The 19,529-nt window shown below is 41.9% G+C and overlaps 1 protein-coding gene across 7 annotated transcripts in view; it reads right to left on the bottom strand.

The window, feature by feature from the left end:
• The window catches only part of NF2 (neurofibromin 2 (merlin)), a 101,607-nt gene extending 82,790 nt beyond the window's left edge, over window positions 1-18,817 (bottom strand). For 3 of the 7 annotated variants that reach the window (XM_006869219.1, XM_006869224.1, XM_006869220.1), the window contains exon 1: window positions 18,280-18,817. In XM_006869219.1, the coding sequence (XP_006869281.1) occupies window positions 18,280-18,393 (114 nt within the window). In that variant the 5' untranslated portion in view covers window positions 18,394-18,817. The remainder of the gene's footprint in view (window positions 1-18,279) is intronic. The other 4 variants (XM_006869222.1, XM_006869223.1, XM_006869221.1 and 1 more) reach the window with 2 other exon arrangements.
• Window positions 18,818-19,529: the final 712 nt, after the last annotated feature.

The following is a 19,529-nucleotide window of genomic DNA, read 5'->3' as shown; positions in this document are numbered from 1 at the left end:
CAATATGTCCAAAGTATGAGAGATGAAGTTTGGCCACCTTGGCCTCCAAGGGGCATTCTGACTGTACTTCTTCCAAAATGGGTCTATTGGTTCTCTTGACAGCCCATGGCACTTTCAATATTCTCCTCCAACACCATAACTCAAAAGCATCAATTCTACAGTCTTCCTTATTCACTGTCCAGCTTTCACATGCATATGTTGTTGTTAAGTGCCGTCGAGTTGATTCCGACTCATAGCGACCCTGTATAGGGTTTCCAAGGAGCAGCTGGTGAGCTTGAACCACTGACCTTGCAGTTCAAATGGCTTTGCAGTCTGGTGCATTAACCTATAGCGCCACACCAGGACTCCGTATGAGGTTACTGAAAACACCATGGCTTGAGTCAGGTGCACCTTAGTCCTCAAACTGACATCTTTGCTCTTCAACACTTTAAAAAGGTCTTGTGCAGCAGATTTGCCTAATGCAACACATCGTTTGATTTCTTGATTGCTGCTTCCATGAATGTTGATACTTAATCCAAGAAGAATGAAGTCCTTGATAACTTCAATCTTTTCTCTGTTGATAAGAATGTTGTTTATTGGTCCAGTGGTAAGGATTTTTGTTTTCTTTACATTGAGATGCAACCCATACTGAAGGCGGTGCTCTTTGATCTTCATCAGTAAATGTTTTAAGTCCTCTTCACTTTCAGCAAGCAAAGTTGTATCATCTGCATATTGCAGATTGTTAATGAGTTTTCCTCTAATCTTGATGCCTCATTTTTCTCCATACAATCCAGCTTCTCGTATTATCTGCTCAGCATACAGGTTGAATAAGTATGGTGAAAGAATACAACCCTGTCGCACATCTTTCTTAATTTTAAACCATTCAGTGTTCCCATGTTCTGTTCGAACAACTGCCTCTTGGTCCAGGTACAGATTCCTCATGAGCACAATTAAGTGTTCCGGAATACTCATACTTTGCAATGTTGTCCATAGCTTGTCATGATCCACACAATCAAAAGCCTCTGCATAGTCAATAAAGCACAGGTAAACATCTTCCTGATATTCTCTGCTTTCAGCCAAGATCAGACATCAGCAATGATATCCCTCGTTCCATGGCCTCTTCTGAAAACAGCTTGAACTTCTGGAAGTTCTCTGTTAGGGTGGTGGAAAGGAGCTCTGGTAGTGTAGTGGTTATGAATCGGGCTGCTAACCTCAGGGTCAGCAGTTCGAAACTACCAGCCGTTCCACAGGAGAAAGATGAGGCTTTCTGCTCTCATAAAGATTTATAGCTTCGGAAACCCTGTACAGGGTCACTATGAGTCAAAACCGACTCTACAGCACATAACAACAACAACAATTAGGGTGGTGGTGGTGGTATGCCATGGAGTCGGTTCTGACTCGTATCAACCCCACATAGGGTTTCTGAGGCTGTAAATCTTTATGGGGCAAAAAGCCTCATTTTTCTCCGGCTGAATAGCTGTAGTTTCAAACTGCTCAGCCTGAGGTTAGCAGCCCGACTTGTAACCATAGGGTACCACAGTATAATGGAAAAAAGGCTAGCCTGGAAGACAAATCTGGATTCAAATTCCAGCCCCATTGCTGACTAGCTATACAGTGACCTTGGGCACAAAGAAAAGGAGACAGTTGAACAGAGCCTAGGAGGAGAATTGGAACCTGTGCCAGATAAGAAATGAGAAGCACATTCTAAGCAGAGGGAACAGGAGCGGCCTCTGGGAAGGCTCAGAAGTGTAAACAGAATTGAACTGAGCAGTAGCCTGTTGTTGATAAGTGCCATCGAGTCGGTTCCGACCCATATCGATCCTGTACAGGGTTTCAGAGGCTGTAAATCTTTACAGGAGCAGAAAACCTCATCTTTCTCCAGAGGAGCGGCTGGTAGTTTCAAACTGCTGAGCTTGCAGTTCGCAGCCCGATTTATAACCACTACACTACCAGAGTTTCTTGAGTAGTAGCCTAGTGGTTATGAATTGGGCTGATAACCACACGGTCAACAGTTTGAAACTACCAGCTGTTCCGTAGGTGAAAGAGGAGCCTTTCTGCTCCCATAAAGATTTACAGCCTCTGAAACCCAGTGTTGTTGCTAAGTGACATCGAGTCAGTTCCAACTCATAGCAACCCTGCATAGGGTTTCCGAGGCTGTAAATCTTTCTTCCACAAAACTGGCAGTTTCAAACTGCTGACTATGAGGTTTACAGGCCGACTCATAACCACCACACTACCAGAGCTTCTTTCGGAAACACTGCACAAGGTCACTATGAGTCGGAACCGACTCCACGGCACACCACCACTACCACCACCACTTTCAGGACAGGGCAAGCAACACAATATGCCCTAAGCAAAGAGGGTCTGTGCACGAGACACTGAAAATGATGAGAGGCCCCAAACATTTCTTTTATGTAACAATCCTTATAAGGAGCCCTAGTGGTGCAGTCTGTCTTTAGTCTGGAAGCTCATCTGAAACCTGTCCACCATGGGTGACCCTGCTGGTATTTAAAATACCAGAGGCATACCTTTCAGAATCACAGCAACTCACAAGCCACCACAGCACGACAAATTGTGGTGCAGTGGTTAAAGCACTCCACTGCTAATCAAAATGGTCTGTGGGTTCAGACCCACCAGCTACTCTATAGGAGAAAGATGTGGCATTCTGCTTCTATAAAATATCACAGCCTTGCAAAGCCTATTCTCTTCTATAGGGTCACTAAGGGTCAGAGTCTATTTGAAAAGAGTGGGTTTTGGAAACAACCCTTATATGGCACTACCTTGTGCCAGGTACTATTCTAAGTACTGTATCATTTATTACAGCTATTACTCAATTTTAATCCCAGTAACAACCTTACATGAAACATCCTATTACAACCCCCATTTTATAGATGAGAATACTGAAGCATCTGAGTGGGCAAAGTATCTGTGTAAGGGCACACAACTCATTAGAGGCAAAACCAAGGATAAGGCTCCTGAGTCTGGAAGCTCTACACTGGGATGCCTCAGTATCTCCAACAAGGAAACTGGAGCTTGAGCTAAGACTTACCCAATCTACTTGAAAGGCTCTTTGTGAGATTCAAATAGCAAGGGTAGGCCTTGCTGGTTGTTATTAAGATAAGCTCTGTGCCCAGCTACTCTCTTATCACTTTACCTACCTGTCCCTGTCAACTTGCTTCTCATTTAGAATAAACAGTGGCTTAACAGGGACTCTCAGCAAGCCATTTATCCTGTCTGAGCCTCCATTTGTTGTTGTTGTTAAGTGCCATTGAGTCGGTTCCAACCCATAGCTACCCTGTATAGGGTTTCCAAGGAGCGGCTGGTGAGCTTCAACCACCGAACTTACAGTTCAACCGACCTTGCAGTCTGATGCATTAGCCCACAGTGCCACACCAGGACTCCTCCATTTACCCCTCAGAAAATGAGGGAAAAAGCAAAATGAGACTTTCTGCTCCCACACAGTTTTACAGCCTCGGAAACACTGTACCAGGGTCACTATGAGTCGAAAATGACTCCATGGCACATAACCCCACCACTATGTCCCTAAGTAGGTCTTGGAGTCCTGGTGTGGCACTGTGGGTTAACACGCCAGACTGCAAAGCCATTTGAACTGCAAGGTTGGCAGTTCAAGCTCATCAGCGGCTTCTCAGAAACCCTATACAGGGTTGCTATGGGTCAGAACCAACTCAACGGCACTTAACAACAACAACAACAACAAGTAGGTCTTAAGGAGCTCTGGTAACTTAGTGATTACGAGTCAGTCTGCTAGCCTCAAGGTCAATAGTTCGAAGCTACCAGCAGTTCTGCGGGAGAAAAATGAAGCTTTCTGTTCATGTAAAGATTTACAGCCTCAGAAAACCTTATGCTGGGTTGCTATGATTCGGAAGCAACTCCACGGCATACCACCACCACCAAGTAGGTTTTGTTCACTGCCTGGCCCAGATGGGTACTCAGTAAATATATGTTAAATTGTTGTTGTTAAGTACTGTTGAGTATGTTGAGTCAGCTCCGAGTCATAGTAACCCAATATAGGGTTTCCAAGGAGCAGTTGATGAGCTTGAACCGCCGACCTTGTGGTTCAGCGTATTAACCCACAGTGCTTACACCAGTGTTAACAAATAAATGAGTTCATTCCATGTCAACTGAGATAGTGCATTTAAAGCAGTTAGCAGAGTGCCTGGCACACAATAACTGCTAACTCCCCAGCCTGCCCTCCATACGAGAGCAGACCTAGGGTCTACAGGTGGCAGCACAAGTCTGCACTGGCACGGATTCCTCCTTTACTACTCCTCTTCATCAATACACATGATCACCACTCACTTATGCCTGTCCATGACTTAAATCTGACGCTGCCATCCATAGGCATTGCTTAAACCACATGGTGGAGAGTTCAGCAAGAATAAAAATGTCTAAACACCTTCAATTCAGTAGGTGAAATAACCACCATGTCCCTCCCAGAAATTACATCTTAGAAGGAGATCATTTGCCTGAGTCTTGAGGTGTCTGTTGTTGTTAAGTGCCATCAAGTTGATTCCGACTCACAGTGGCCCTGTATATGTTGTAAGGAGTGGCTGATGGGTTTGAACCGCTGACCTGACAGTTAGCAGTTCAGGGCTTATCCTACAGCACTACACCAGGACTCCCTTGGGATGCCTAGGATTTCACATTTTACTGAAAATACGAGTTTGTCCATGTTCCTCTCTCAAAAGTTCCTTATGCCATAGACAAGTTAATGTCCATTTGTTAAATGTTGGAAAGATCTGTAATGCTAGTGCTTAATCCAGTCATATTCCTTCCAGAACATGTGAGAGTACCCAGGACTCAACAAGAAAGGCGACTTTGTTTTTAACAAAGATAATATCAGAACCTCTTCCAACTTCATTTGGGGAAATTTTTCATATTTGGCTCTTCTTGTTGATAGATTGAGTTATTAGAGTAAAATTCCACCCTAGATAAGAAATAACATAACCATTTAGCCTCCTGGCAAATTACATTCAGCACCCACTTTCTCAAAGTGACAAATATCAAGTTGTTCAAGCGGAAAAATCCTCCAAAGCATCAAGCCAATTGTGCGTTGCAGCAAGTAGTGCAAGAAAGATATCTTTTTCTCTAACTCTGCAGCAAAAAAGCCAGAACTTATTAGCATAAAGTTACATGACTCATAGTTTAACTACCACTACTTCTGAAATTGAATCCTTCTTGGAAAATCACCTATATTTGACCTCAATAAAGCCAAGAATTCCACAAGCACTCTTTTCTCTTCTTCAAAATGCATCTGCTATCTCCTTGGGTTAGCACCTTGCTCAGCTAATACAGAACAGATAGATAAAGCAAGAGAGTAAGACTAATCGTCTCTTGGAGCTCCCTCTATTATCATAAATCAACCTATTACTTTCAACAGAATATTCAAACATTTAAAAAAGAGTATTCAATTATCTTTTATAAACAGGTATTTCCACCGGAAATCTGAGGTTCACCTAGTTGCAGCAGCTTGATAAATCATAACAGGACACTTACTTTAAACCAATTATGTTGTTTTTGTGTGCTAGAGTTCTGGCTTATAATGACCCTGAAAAAAGGGTTTCTGAGGCTATAAGTCTTTACAGGAGCAGAAAGCCTCAGCTTTCTCCTGCAGTGCAACTGGTGGATTCAAACTGCTGACCTGGTGATTAGAAACATAAGGAATAACCCACTATACCACAAGGGATCCTAGGCCAATTATAGTCCTTTCTATTTCTTCCTTTCTGAGAGGCATGAAAGAATTCTTTTAACAAGCCTGCGTTATTGGTTCCATTTTACTGATAATGGAAACAAATCCTGAGAGCTCAAGCATCTTGTCTAAAGTAGAAGTTGTTGAGGTGAAATTCAAACCCAGCTGTCTTATTTCAAAGCCTATGCCCTTTCTACTACTGCTTTGCTACTCAAAGTGTGGTCCCTGAACCAGCAGCATCAACATCATCTGAGAGTTCATTAGATATGCAGATTATCAGGCTCCAACCCTAGACTTACACGGAATCAGAATCAGCATTTTACCAAGATCCCCAGATCATTTATGTGCTTGGTAAAGTTTGACACCCTCAGTACATCATTTCTACGTCTCTGGATGTCACGATTAACCTTTTCCATAGATCAGTGGTTCTCAGTGTGATAGGGGAGAGGAGGTTTTCCTCCCAGGACACTTGGAAATATCTGCAGATAGTTTGTTATTAGGTGCTGTTGAGTAGGTATCGACTAATAGTAACCTTATGCACAACAGAACGAAACACTGCCCGGTCTTGAGCCAACCTCACAATTCTTGTTATGCTTGAGCCAATTGCTGCTGCCACTGTGCCACTCCATCTCGTTAGGGGTCTCCCTCTTTTTCACTGACCCTCCAATTAACCAAGTATGATGTCCTTCTCCAGGGACTGGTCCCTCCTGATAATACATCCGAAGTATGAGAGAGGAAGTCTGCCCATCCTGGCTTCTACAGTACCGGTGCATTCTGTTTGTACTTCTTCCAACACAGATTTATTTGTTCTTTGGACAGTCCATGGTACTCTTAATATTCTCCTCCAACAACCATAACTCAAATGCATCGATTCTTCTATCATCTTCTTTATTCACTGTCTAACTTTCACATGCATATGAGGTTATTGAAAATACTATGGCTTGGGTCAGATACACTTTAGTTCTCAACAGAGAGACATCTTTGCTCTTCAATACTTTAAAGAGGTCTTGTGCAGCAGATTTGCCCACTGCAATACATCATCTGATTTCTTGACTGCTGCTTCCCTGAGTGTTGATGGTTGATCCAAGCAAAATGAAGTCTTTGACAACTTCAATCTTTTCTTCATTTATCTTGATGTTATTTATTGATCCAGTGGTGAGGATTTTTGGTTTGTTTTTTTTTTTACATTGAAGTGCAACCCATACTGAAGGCTATAGTCTTTGACCTTCATTAGTAAGTATTTTAAGTCCTCTTCACTTTCAGCAAGCAAGGTTGTATTATCATATTTCAGGTTGTTAATGAGCCTTCCTCCAACCCTGATGCAATGTTTTTCTTCATATAATCTTGCTTCAAGAATTATTTGCTCAGCATACAGATTGAATAAGTATGGTGAAAGAAACAACCCTGGCACATACCTTTCCAAATTTTAAACCATTCAGTGTTCCCTTGTTCTGTGTTCTGTTTGAACAACTGCTTCTTGGTCTATGTACAAGTTCCTCATGTGCACAATTAAGTGTTCTGGAATACTCATTCTTGCAATGTTGTCCATGGCCTGTCATGATCCCCATACTCGTAAGTCTTTGCAGAGTCAATAAAGTACAGATAAATATCTTTCTGGAGACAGTTTGGGTTATCCTAATTGGGGAGTGCTGCTGTTATGCAGTTAGTAGAGGCCAAGTACCCTACTAAATTTCCTATAATGCACAGAAAGTTCCTATAACAAATGATTATGAAGCCATCCTTGAGAAAGCCTGCTCTAAATGACAATACTGCTCATCACCTTTGGGTCTGGGATCTGTTTAAAGAAGTAAAAAGGAGTTTTTCAGGGCATAATTATGGTTGAAGAAATGTCATACAAAGTCCCCTTTCCCTATAGGCCAGTCATTCTCATAATGTCTCACAATCTTTGTGAAATAATAACTTACATCAAGAGTCAGGAAATCACAGCCCAGGGGAAAAAATCCAACATGCCATCAGTTTTTGTGTGGTCTCAGTGTTAAGAATAGTTTTTACATTTTTAAATGGTTGAAAAGTATCAAATATATGTATATATGTATTGTTGTTAAGTACTGTGGAGTCGGTTCCCACTCATAGTGATCCTGCACAGGGTTTCCAAGGCTGTAAATCTTTACGGGAGCAGAACACCTCATCGTTCTCCCGCGGAACTGCTGATAGTTTGGAACTGCCAACCTTGAGGTTAGCAGCCCGATTCGTAACCACTACACTACCAGACAACTTATAAAAATTATATGAAACACAAATTTCAGTGAATCATTCCCATTCACTTATGTTTTGTCAAAGGATGCTTTCTATTTTTTAATAGCTTTTTGAGATACAGTTCACATACCATCCGATGCACCCATTTAAATTGTACAGTTCAATAATTTTTAGCATATTCTTCGAGTTTTGCAACCATAACCACTAATATACTTTTGTTGGTCTATAAAGACTTCCTTATATCTGGACTTTCATGATGAATGGCTCCTTCCACTTAACATATTTTCAAGGTTCATCCATGAAGTAGTATACATCAATACTTCATTCCTTTTTAAGCCCAAATAATATTCCATTGTGTGTTTATACCATATTCTGCTTATATGTTCACCAGTTGATGAACTTTTGGCTTGTTTCCATCTTTTAGCTATGATGAGTAATGTGCTATGAATATTCATATACAAGTTTTTGTTTGAAAATATGCTTTCAATTCTACTGAATATTATCTAGGAGTAAAGTTGCTTCTATTATCTAGGAGTACAGTTAATTCTATGTTTAACTTTTTGAGAAACTGCCAAATTGTTTCCACAGAACGGCATCATTTTACATTCCAATCAGCAGTGGATGAGGGTTCTGATTTCTCCACACCCAGGCCAATACTTATTATCTAACTTTTTTATTCCTGTCATCCTACCAGGTATGAAGCCATATCTCACTGTGATTTGCATTTTTCTAATGACTAATGACATGAAGGAAGCATCTTTTCATGCGCTTACTGACTATTTGTAGATATTCCTTAGAGAAATATCAATCCAGATCCTGTACCCAGCTTTTCACTGGGTTGTCTTTTTATTAAGTTGTAGGAGTCCTGGTGTGGTGCTATAGGTTAATGCGCCAGACTGCAAAACCATTTGAACTGCAAGGTTGGTGGTTCAAACTCACCAGCTGCTCCTTAGAAACCCTATACAGGGTCACTAAGGGTCAGAACCAACTTGACGGCACTTAACAACAAGAACAAGAGTTCTTTATACTTTTAGATTTAAGCCCTCTATCAAATATACAATTTGCTAATGGTTTCTCCATCTTGTGGGTTGTCTTTTCACTTTCTTAAGTAATGTCTTTGGACGCACAGAAGTTTTAGAGTTTTATGAAATCCAATTTATCTATTTTTTCATTTATTGCTCAAAATTTTAGTGTCATATCTAAGATTCCATTGCCAAATTCAAGCTCATGAAGATTTACTTCTGTTTCCTTCCAAGACTTCTATAATTTTAGGTCTTTGATCCATTTTTAGTTATTTTTTGTATTTGGTATAAGACAGAGATCCAACTTCATTCTTTTGTATGTGGCTTTAGGCTTTCGGATGCTAACTGCAAGGTCCACAGTTCAAATGCACCAGCCACTCATAGGAAGAATGATGAGGTTGTTTGAGCTGTAAAGATTAATAGTCCTGGAAACAGATCCCAGACACAAAGATGAGTAGGAATCAACTTGATGGCAGTGGGTTGGTTTTTTGAGGGTTTTATCTAGTTGTCCCAGTGTTTGTTGAAAATACCATTCTTTACCCATTAAGTGGTCTTGGTATCCTTCTGGAAGATCAGTTGACCATAAATATATGGGTTTGTTTCTGTATTCTCAATTCTACCCCGTTAACCTATATGTGTCTCCTTATGCCAGTATCACTGTCTTGATTATGTTGCTTTGTGTTAGTATCAGGAAATGTGAGTCCTACTATTTTGTTCTTCTTTCCTCAAGATTGTTTTTGGCCCTTGTTGTTGTTGTTAGGAGCCATTGAGTTGGTACCGACCCATAACGACCTTATGCACAGCAGAACGAAACACTGCCCAATCCTGGGCCAATCTCACTACTGTTGCCACGCTTGAGTCCATCGATGCTGCCACTTGACCAATCCATCTCGTTGGGGGTCTTCCTCTTTTCCTCTGACCCTCCACCTTACCAAACATGATATCCTTCTCCAGCGACTGGTCCCTCTTGACAATATGTCCAAAGTTAGAGAGACAAAGTTTGGCCATCTTGGCCTTCAAAGAGCACTCTGGTTGCACTTCTTCCGAAACAGATCTATTGGTTCATCTGGCAGCCCATGGCACTTTTAATATGCTCCTCCAACACCATAACTCAGAGGCATCAATTCTTCTACGGTCTTCCTTATTCACTGTCCAGCTTTCGCATGCATATGAGGTTATTGAAAATACCATGGCTTGGGTCAGGCACACCTTAGTCCTCAAGCTGACATCTCTGCTCTTCAACACTTTAAAAAGTTCCTGTGCAGCAGATATGCCTAATGCAATACGTCCTCTGATCTCTTGACTGCTGCTTCCATGAGTGTTGATAGTTGACCCAAGAAGAATGAAGTCCTTGACAAATTCAATCTTTTCTCTGTTGATAAGACTGTTGTTTACTGGTCCAGTGGTGAGGATTTTTGTTTTCTTGACATTGAGATGTAATCCATACCGAAGACTGTGCTCTTTGATCTTCATCAGTAAATGTTTTAAGTCCTCTTCACTTTCAGTAAGCAAGGTTGTATCATCTGCATATCGCAGGTTGTTAATGCCAATCCTGATGCCTCATTTTTCTTCATACAACCCAGCTTCTCAGATTATTTGCTCAGCATACAGGTTAAATAAGTATGGTGAGAGAATATAACCTTGTCGCACACCTTTCTTCATTTTAAAACATTCAGTGTTCCCATGTTCTGTTTGAACAACTGCCTCCTGGTCCAGGTACAGATTCCTCATGAGCACAATTAAGTGTTCTGGAATACTCATACCTTGCAATGCTGTCCATAGCTTGTCATGATCCACACAATTGAAAGCCTTTGCACAGTCAATAAAGCACAGGTAAACAGCTCTTGAGTCCCTTGCAATTCCAAATGAATTTAAAAATTAGCTTGTCATTTCTACAAAAAAAGATGTAGAGGTTTTGATAAGGATTGCATTGAATTTATAGATTAATTACAAAAGCACCTCTGGTGGCACTGTGGGTTAAAGATTGGGCTACTAACTAAGGTTGATGGTTCAAACCCACCAACAGCTCTATGGGAGAAAAATAAGGCTATCTTCTTCAGTAATGATTTATAATCTAGGAAACCTGACATAGGGTCACTATGAGTCATAATCAATTTAATAGTGGTCAATTTGTTTTGGTCATCATAAAAGGAGCCATGACTGATTGTGAATGGTGCAAATGTGCAGTCCAGAAACAGAGGACCCTAGGGCCATTAAGGGAGAAGAGCGGAGTGCAGGACCCTATTCAGAGAAGCAGCGATGCCAGAGGCAGAGACAATGATGGGGAGAGATAGAGCAGCTGGTGACTCTAGACTCAAGGAGGGAGAAGGGCTGTGTGCTGGTGGCCGGGGGGCTAGCATGCAGGGTATATACACTTTGATTGTTTGAATGGTTATATATTCCTGAGTGCTTCAGTGTACATCCAAAATAAAACAACACAGAGGGATTGGAAGCAAATGCTGTTAAATGAAGACGCATGGAGGGGATTGAAATCATTGCAATGAAACGAAATACGATAGAATGAATGTAAAGCTGATGTTTTCTCATATAAACTATCACTCAATTCCCAATAAAAACGTATTTTAAAAAAAAGGAGCCATGGTGGTGCAGTGGTTAAAGTGTTTGTCTACTTATGAAAAGGTTGGAGGTTCCAACTCACCAGGTGCTCCACAGGCAAGCGATGTGGCAGTCTGCTTCTATAAAGATTCGTCTTGGAAACCCTATGGGACAATTTAACTCTGTCCTATAAGGTTGCTGAGAGTCCTGGTGTGGCACTGCACGATAATGCACTAGACAGCAAGGTTGGTTTGAACTGCAAAGTCAACAGTTCAAACTCACCAGTCACTTCTCAGAAACCCTATACAGCATCGCTATGAGTTGGAAGCAACTCAACGACACTTAACAACAACAACATAAGGTTACTATGATTTGTAATCGACTCAATGGCATTATGCTTTTGTTTGCTGGTTTGTAGGGATTTTTGGCCATCTTAACAATGTTGCCTTCCAATCCATGAACATGGTATCTTTTTTCCATTTCTTTAGATTGTCATTTTTTTCAACAGTGTTTTATTGTTTTCAGAGTATAAGTTTTGCACTTCTTTTGCTAAAATTTATTTCCATGTATTTGATTATTTTTGACGCTACTGTAAATGGAATTATTTTCTTAGTTTCCTTTTGGATTGTTCATTATAAGTGCATAGATATACAACAGATTTTTGTATACTAATCTCACATCCTACAACGTTGCTGAACTTGTTTATTAGTTCTAAAACATTTTTAGTGGATTTCTTAGAATTTTCTATATAAAAGACGACATCACCTGCAAATAGAGATAATTTTACTTCTTCATGTTCAATCTTGATGTCATTTATTTCTTTTTCTTGTCTAATTGCCCTGTACAGAACGTCCAATATAATGCTGAATAGAAGTGACAGCAACAATATAAATAGCCTGGTCTTATCCCTTATCTTAGAGGGAAAACATTCAGCCTTTAATCATTACGAATGATGCTTCTTGTTGTTGCTTGTAAATGCAGTTCTGACTCATAGCGACCCTGCATAAGATTTCTGAGACTGTAGATCTTTGCGGGAGCAAAAAGTCTTATCTTTCTCTCAAAGAGCAGCTAGTGAGCTCAAAGCACCAACCTTGTGGTTCAGTCCAACGCGTATCCTCCAGAGCCACTGCTCTCCCAAGTATGATACTAGATGTAGGCTTTTTTTTAGATGTAGGCATTTTTTAGACATCCTTTATCAGGTTGAGGAAATTCCCTCTTATTCCTAGTTTGCTGAGTGTTTTTGTGACAAAATGGGGTTAAATTTTTTCAAGTCCTTTTACTATGTCTATTAAGATCATGTAGTTAAAAAAAGATCATATTGAAATGTTACATTAGTTGATTGTGAAATGTTAAACCAACTTTGCATTCTTGGGATCCCACTTTGTTATGGTGAATAATTTTTTTTTTTTAATGTTGCTGTATTTGAGCTGCTAGTATTTTGTTAGGGATTTTTGTGTCCACATTTACAAGAGATATTGGTCTGTAGTTTTCTTGTGATGTCTTTGTCCAGTTATCAGGGTAACATACTCCTAGTTTTGTTGGTTTTTGTCTAGTTATCAGTATAACATACTTCTAGCTTTGTTATTTGGAGTTGCCGAGTCAATTCTAACTCATGGTAACTCAAGGTGATTGCTCCATAAGGTTTTCTTGGTTGTAATCTTTAGGGAATACGACTGTCAAATATTTCCATCATGGAGACACAGAGTGGGTTCAAGTTGTCAAACATTAGTTTAGTAGCCAAGCATTTAGTTATGGCACTACCAGGCTTCTTCATCCAGGTGATAATGGCTTCATATAATGAGCTGGAAAGTGTTTCCTCTATTTTTTAGGAGAGTTTGTGAAAACAGGTACTAATTCTTTAAATATTTGGTAGTATTCAACAGTGAGCCTTCTGGACCTCAGTAGGCTATTTGTGAGTAGTTTTAAAAAACTATTATTATTATTATTAATTCAATCTTGTGTTATAGGTTTATTTAAAGGCTGAAATAAACCTGTAACACAAGATTAAATGATCTCTTTTGGGGAGTTCTGGTGTGGCACTGTAGGAAAGCACTGGACTGCTAACCACAAGGTCAGCAGTTCAAACTGACCAGCCACTCCGACAGAACTGACTTGACAGCACTTAACATTTCTTTTTGAGTTGGTTTCAGTGATTTGTGTCTTTCTATGAATTTGTCCCTTTTATTCATATTACCTAATTTGTTATATATTATTCATAATATTCTTTTACTATATTTTTTAATTCTATAAGGTAGGTGGATAATGTCCCCTCTCTCATTTCTGATTCCATTCATTTGAATATTTTCTCTTTATTTTCCTGTATCCATTAACTACAGGTTTGTCAGTTTTGTTCTTTTCAAAGAACCAACATTTGGTTTCATTAACTTTCCATTTTCGATTTCATTCATTTCCACTTTAATCCTTACTATTTCTTTCCTTCTGTTTGGTCTTCTTTTTCCAATGTCTTAATGTAGAAGGTGAGCACTGGTAGCATAGTAGATTATGTGTTAGGCTGCTAACTACAAGGTCAGCAGTTTAAATCTACCAGCTACTCTGTGGGGAAAAGATGAGGCTTTCTGCTCCTGTAAAAACTTACAGCCTCTGAAACTTTATACAGAGTGGCTTTGAGTCAGACTGACTCGACAGCATACAACCACCACCAATGTGAAAGGCTAGGCTATTGATCTGAGCTATCTCCTTACTAGGTTCTATCCTACAAACTAGCCAACCTATACATTAGGGTGTATCTTCATTAACTCTGTGAAATGCCTTTCCATTAATATTTTACTATATTTTTGGTGGTTGACACAGTTTAGGTTCCCATTCAATGACTTCTACACAAATTATTCAGTGACACTGGTTACATTCTTCACAATGAGTCAACATTTTCATTATTTCCATTCTGGTTGCTCTGTTTCCATTAATTAGTTTCTTTGCTCCCTTACATTCTCATCTTCGTTTAAATTAATTGTTGACCACTTGATTTTTTTTCAGAAGCACAGTATTTATGGATGATATTACTACAGTCCTGGTGTGGTGCAGCAGAATAAGCAATGGACCACAAGGCCATTTTGAACTGCAAGGTGGGCAGTTTAAACTCACCAGCCGCTCCTCAGAAACCCTATACAGGGTCACTATGCATCAGAACCAATGATGACGCTTAATAATAATGTTATTGTTTGAGCAAATTTGTTATTTAGCTACAAGGTGACTCCAAGGGGTTAGTTTTGCTTCAAGATTTGAAGAGTATCTCAAGGGCAACAGTCTCAGGTTGTTCTCCAATCTTAACCCATCCAGTAGGTCTGGTTTTTGTTGTTGTTGTTTTCAATTTGACGTTCTGTCTCACATTTTTCTCCTATTCAAAGTCCATTTATCATGACCCTAAGCTACCTACAACTGTTCTTAAGAATACCCTGAGTCATGGACTTCTCCAAGCTCTGCTGCAAATGAAGTCCATTTCTTTGGGAAAAAAATCAATGCGTAGTGGTTACAAATCGGGCTGCTAATCTCACAGTCAGCAGTTCGAAACTACCAGCTGTTCCGCGGGAGAAAGATGAGGCTTTCTGCTCCCATAAAGATTTATAGCGTTGGAAACCCTGTACAGGGTTGCTATGAGTCAGAACCGACTCCAAGGCACATAACAACAACAACAACATCTATTCTGTGGTTTGCTTCTTCGCCAAGGCTCTGAAGCTGGGGGTAGGGACAATGGCAAGCTTCTTTCTGAATGATACCCCTACCTAGGAGCTGAGTACTTTCTGGGTGGAGGAAGCAGTAGCCTTGGTTTGCTTCTTCTGAACCAAAGAATCAGGAGGCAGACACGAGTGCAACTGGTGCCCATGTTCTTAACTTGCCATTTCATCCATGAATGGAGGCTGGAAAGACTAAGGCAACCTCAGCCTCTTGACTAACCCAGCTCTGGGCTTAGCCTCAGCAACAGGTAGCTGGGAGCAGGATGAGAAACACATCCTGACCTCTTGGAAAGAAAGTCGGCTGACTGGAAGCTGACAGAAGAGGGAGCCCTGTGCTCTTGATCACAACAGTGTGGACAGGAGTTTCTACCTCTCTGAGCTGAGAAGCGTGAGGGAGGGAGAAGTTCCTGGCTCACATACACAGAATTCATCTTTCTTAACAACTTTCATTGATTTTCCTGAGTAGATGTTTCTTCATTTGCTATTTCCCCTTAAGACCATTTCAAGAGGTTTTAAATGGTGGTAGGTGTTTTGTTTTTTAAATAATTTTAACATTTCCATGGGGAGCAGGTCAGTAGGGCGCCTCAAGCTGTCATGATACATCACGCAGAAGTATGTAATGCTAATTCTGTACTATAATGATAGAGCGGAAGAAGTGAGTAGATGCAACAAGACTCTATACGGCCTGCAAAGCCAATAATCTTTACAGAAAATGTTTGCCTACTCTTTAGTCACTGCTGCTGATGCTGCTGGTCCATGGACCACATGTGAGTTGTTAAGTGCCGTCAAGTCAATTCCTACCCAGAGAGAATCTGTATAGGATTTCCGAGGAACAGCTGGTGAGCTTGAACCGTTGACCTTGCAGTTCAAATGGCTTTGTGAGTAGCAAGGATTTAAATTATTTGAGAGGCCCACTTGACCTAGCCTCAATGGCTTGATAATCCGAACTCGACTAGAGGAAGATAAAAACAAACAAACCAAAAAAACCTACAACTTTTGATAAAGGAAACGCAGGTAAATTGCTACAATTTGATGAACTTGACCTATACTCATGGAGGTAGTAACTCTAAATAACAACAGAGAGGAAAGGAGTCTTTACATTACGTAAAAATGCTCTCCCCTCTGTACACAGGGCAGATAGGGATGGGCAACTTGGACATTGGCTACCTAAAATGTTGTTGTTGTTGTTATGTGCCGTGGAGTCGGTTCCGACTCATAGCAACCCTGTACAGACAGGGTTTCAGAGGCTGTAAATCTTTACGGGCGCAGAAAGCCTCATCTTTCTCCCGTGGAACAGCTGGTAGTTTTGAACTGCTGAACCTGAGGATAGCAGCCCGAGTCATAACCACTATGCTACCAGAGCTCCTTTTACCTAAAATGAAGGGGTGGTAAAGGCAAGAAGTGACTGGCTTACAAGATTTCAAGGGGGAGTTTAGTTTAATAGTGTGTGAGGAAAGAAAAAGTCACCACTGAATAGTTTCCATCTTGTCAAGATGGAGATAAGATTCTTAGGATTCAATAGTGAGTAATCATTATCATGACTAATTGTGACTGTTACAATTGTAAAGGTAGAAGTTTTGTAATAAAAACAGGGGAGTAGCTGGATTGTAATCCTACAGTCCAGAAACCAAGGACCTTAGGACCATCCAGGGAGAAGAGCACAAGTGGAATGCGAGACCTCATCCAGAGAAGCAGCAATACCAGAGAAAGAGGCAGAGATGGGGACATGGAGAGAGGGAGCAGCTGAGTACTCCACATTCATGGGAAGAGAGGGACTGAGAGCTGTTGGCCAGGAGGCAGACTTGCAGAATGTGCCCTTTGGTGGTGTAAATTATTATATATGCCTGAGTGTTTAAAAAAAAAAAAAAAAGAGCTAAAGTGAATAGAGACAAATACTGTTAACTGATGGTATATGGAGGGGGTTATATTCATTGTAACCACTCTGGTAGCGTAGTGGTTACAAATTGGACTGCTAATATCACAGTCAGCAGTTTGAAACTACCAGCTGTTCCGCAGGAGAAAGATGAGCTGTCTGCTCCTGTAAAGATTTACAGCCTCTGAAACCCTGTCTGTACAGGGTTGCTATGAATTGGAACCGACTCCACGGCACACAGCAACAACAATAATCATTGTAATGAAACAAGGTGTATGATTTGTTGAATGTAAAACTGATGATATGCCCTGTAAACTTTCACTCAATCCACAATAAAAATTAAAAAAAAAAAAACCTGAGAGGGAGTACTGTATGAGCTAAGAGCTTGGTTCAAAACCCAATTTTCCCATTTACTAGATATACAGTCTAGGAGGAAGTGCTGATAATAATAATGATATCTACCTCAAGTGGGTAGAAGCCCTGGTAGCATACTGGGGGACCAGATGGGTTGCTAAGCCAAGGTCAGCAACTTAAATCACCAGATGAGGCTTTTTGCGCCTGTAAAGATTTACAGCCTGGGAAACCCTATACAGAGTTGCTATGATTCGAAATCGACTCCATGGCAAACCACCACCACCTCACTGGGTGGTTGTGAGGATTACAATGCACACGTGTCTGGCACTTATTAAGTGTTCAACAAATGACTGCTATCATCAAGCTGAAATCCCACGCCTCTCCGTGGAAATCCACATTCCAGCTGATCCCCAAGTATGAAAAAGTAAGTATAAGACAGCATGTCTTTCCCCCAAAAATGTAAGCTTTGAAAAACAGTGAACAAAAGCAAACTTTTTAACAAACAAGATGCATAACAATATTAGCTAATAAAGTCTCAAATTCCACCCAGCCAGAGGTTATACCTGACTTTGACAACGGTATTTCTCTACCTTGGATGCACCCAACCTTTTCCAGTAACAATGAATGAAAACAACCTTCCACAAGTGCTTCCAAACCTAAAAGCCCGAAGAAGAAAAGCAGCAATTATCTTTAACTTGAGGATTTGGGCCTAGATGGCCCCTTCCATTTCTAACTATCTCTTAGCCATGCCCCGATGATGGGATGAGCAGAATTCCTCAAGCTTCAACTGAACCCACGGCGGGGGCTCCCAGGTCCACACCCGACTCGCGACAGGGCAGTCCCTAACCGCGGCCCGTCGGAGTTGCGGGTGCTTACCTCGCAGTTGAACTCCATCTCGGCGTCCATGGTGACGATTCGCACGGTGAACGTCTTGGGCTGCTTCCTCTTGAGTGAGCTGAAGCTCATGCGGGAAGCGATGGCCCCGGCCATGGTGCGGGGCCAGAGCCCGTGACCTGTGCCCCCACGGCCTGCGCGCTGGGCCGGTTAACCCCCCTGCAGGAGCCGCACAGGCTTCAAGGCCACCATGGTGGCAGGTAGGTAGATCCCGAAGCGGGGTGAGTGGTGTAGGTCCCCAGCGGCCCGCATGGGCCGCAAGGACCCTGCCCTAAAGCGGAAAGGGGTGTCGGGAGGCGGGCCCTGCCGGCCACGGGGAGAGGACACGAGCCGGGACCGACGGTGCGGGCGCCGCTCGGCGCTCTGGGAGTTGGACAGAGGACGCCCGGGAGCAGGGCCCCTAGACAGCAGCAGCCCAAATCCCGTCCGCTTCCCAGGGTCCGACGGGGGACGCGGAGACGCGCTGCAGCCGAGCGCGTACACGCGCCCGTGTCTGTCACCGTCCCCGCTCCGCGCGACCCCTGAGACCGTCCCCTCCCTGCAGCTCGCGGTCCACTCCCCGCCCGCCCCGCCCTCACGCCCCTCAGACCACTACCTAAGGGCGCAACCGAACCCAGCGGCTGCGGCCCAGAAGCTGCAGTTGGCTGAGAACTACAAGAGAGGCGGGCCTTTTGTGATCCGTCCCGCCTCCTTCAGAATAGCTCCACCAATCGAGTGTTCAGTTCTATCTATTGGCGCGGGGGTCTAAGATAGGAGTAGAGTGGCTGGAGCGGCAGTCACTCTGAACGCTTTTGTTCGTGGGGTACGCCTACTGTAGCAAGACTAGTTGAGGCGAAGCAACCTGGCGTGTCTCGCCGGAATCTGCGTTCCGACTGGTTATGGAGCGCAGGCGTCCTGTTCCCCTGGTCCAGCGAGAAACTGCCCTTTGGATGGAGCACGAGCCGAGTGTAGCGCCTTAGAACGCGCGCTTCAGACTCCTGGCGAATATTGCTTTTTGGCTCTCAATTACATGTACCAACCTCTATGTTTCAGACTTTTTAAACACTTAAGTTTTAAGTGTTAAGAATTAAGTTCAATTCTTGACATTTTCAGGCCAGTTTCCTTTACTTCACTTTAGGATAACTACAAATTACTGTCAAACACGTACCAACCACATGGAGATGTTGAATTTAAGTAGTAAATACATACAAAGCGTTAGAACGGTTGGAGGATCCTATGAAATGTTTGTTTCG

This window comes from Chrysochloris asiatica, unplaced genomic scaffold, assembly GCF_000296735.1.
Source record: "Chrysochloris asiatica unplaced genomic scaffold, ChrAsi1.0 scaffold00128, whole genome shotgun sequence".
Lineage (NCBI taxonomy): Eukaryota > Metazoa > Chordata > Mammalia > Afrosoricida > Chrysochloridae > Chrysochloris > Chrysochloris asiatica.
This window is presented reverse-complemented; position numbering and strand designations above follow the sequence as displayed.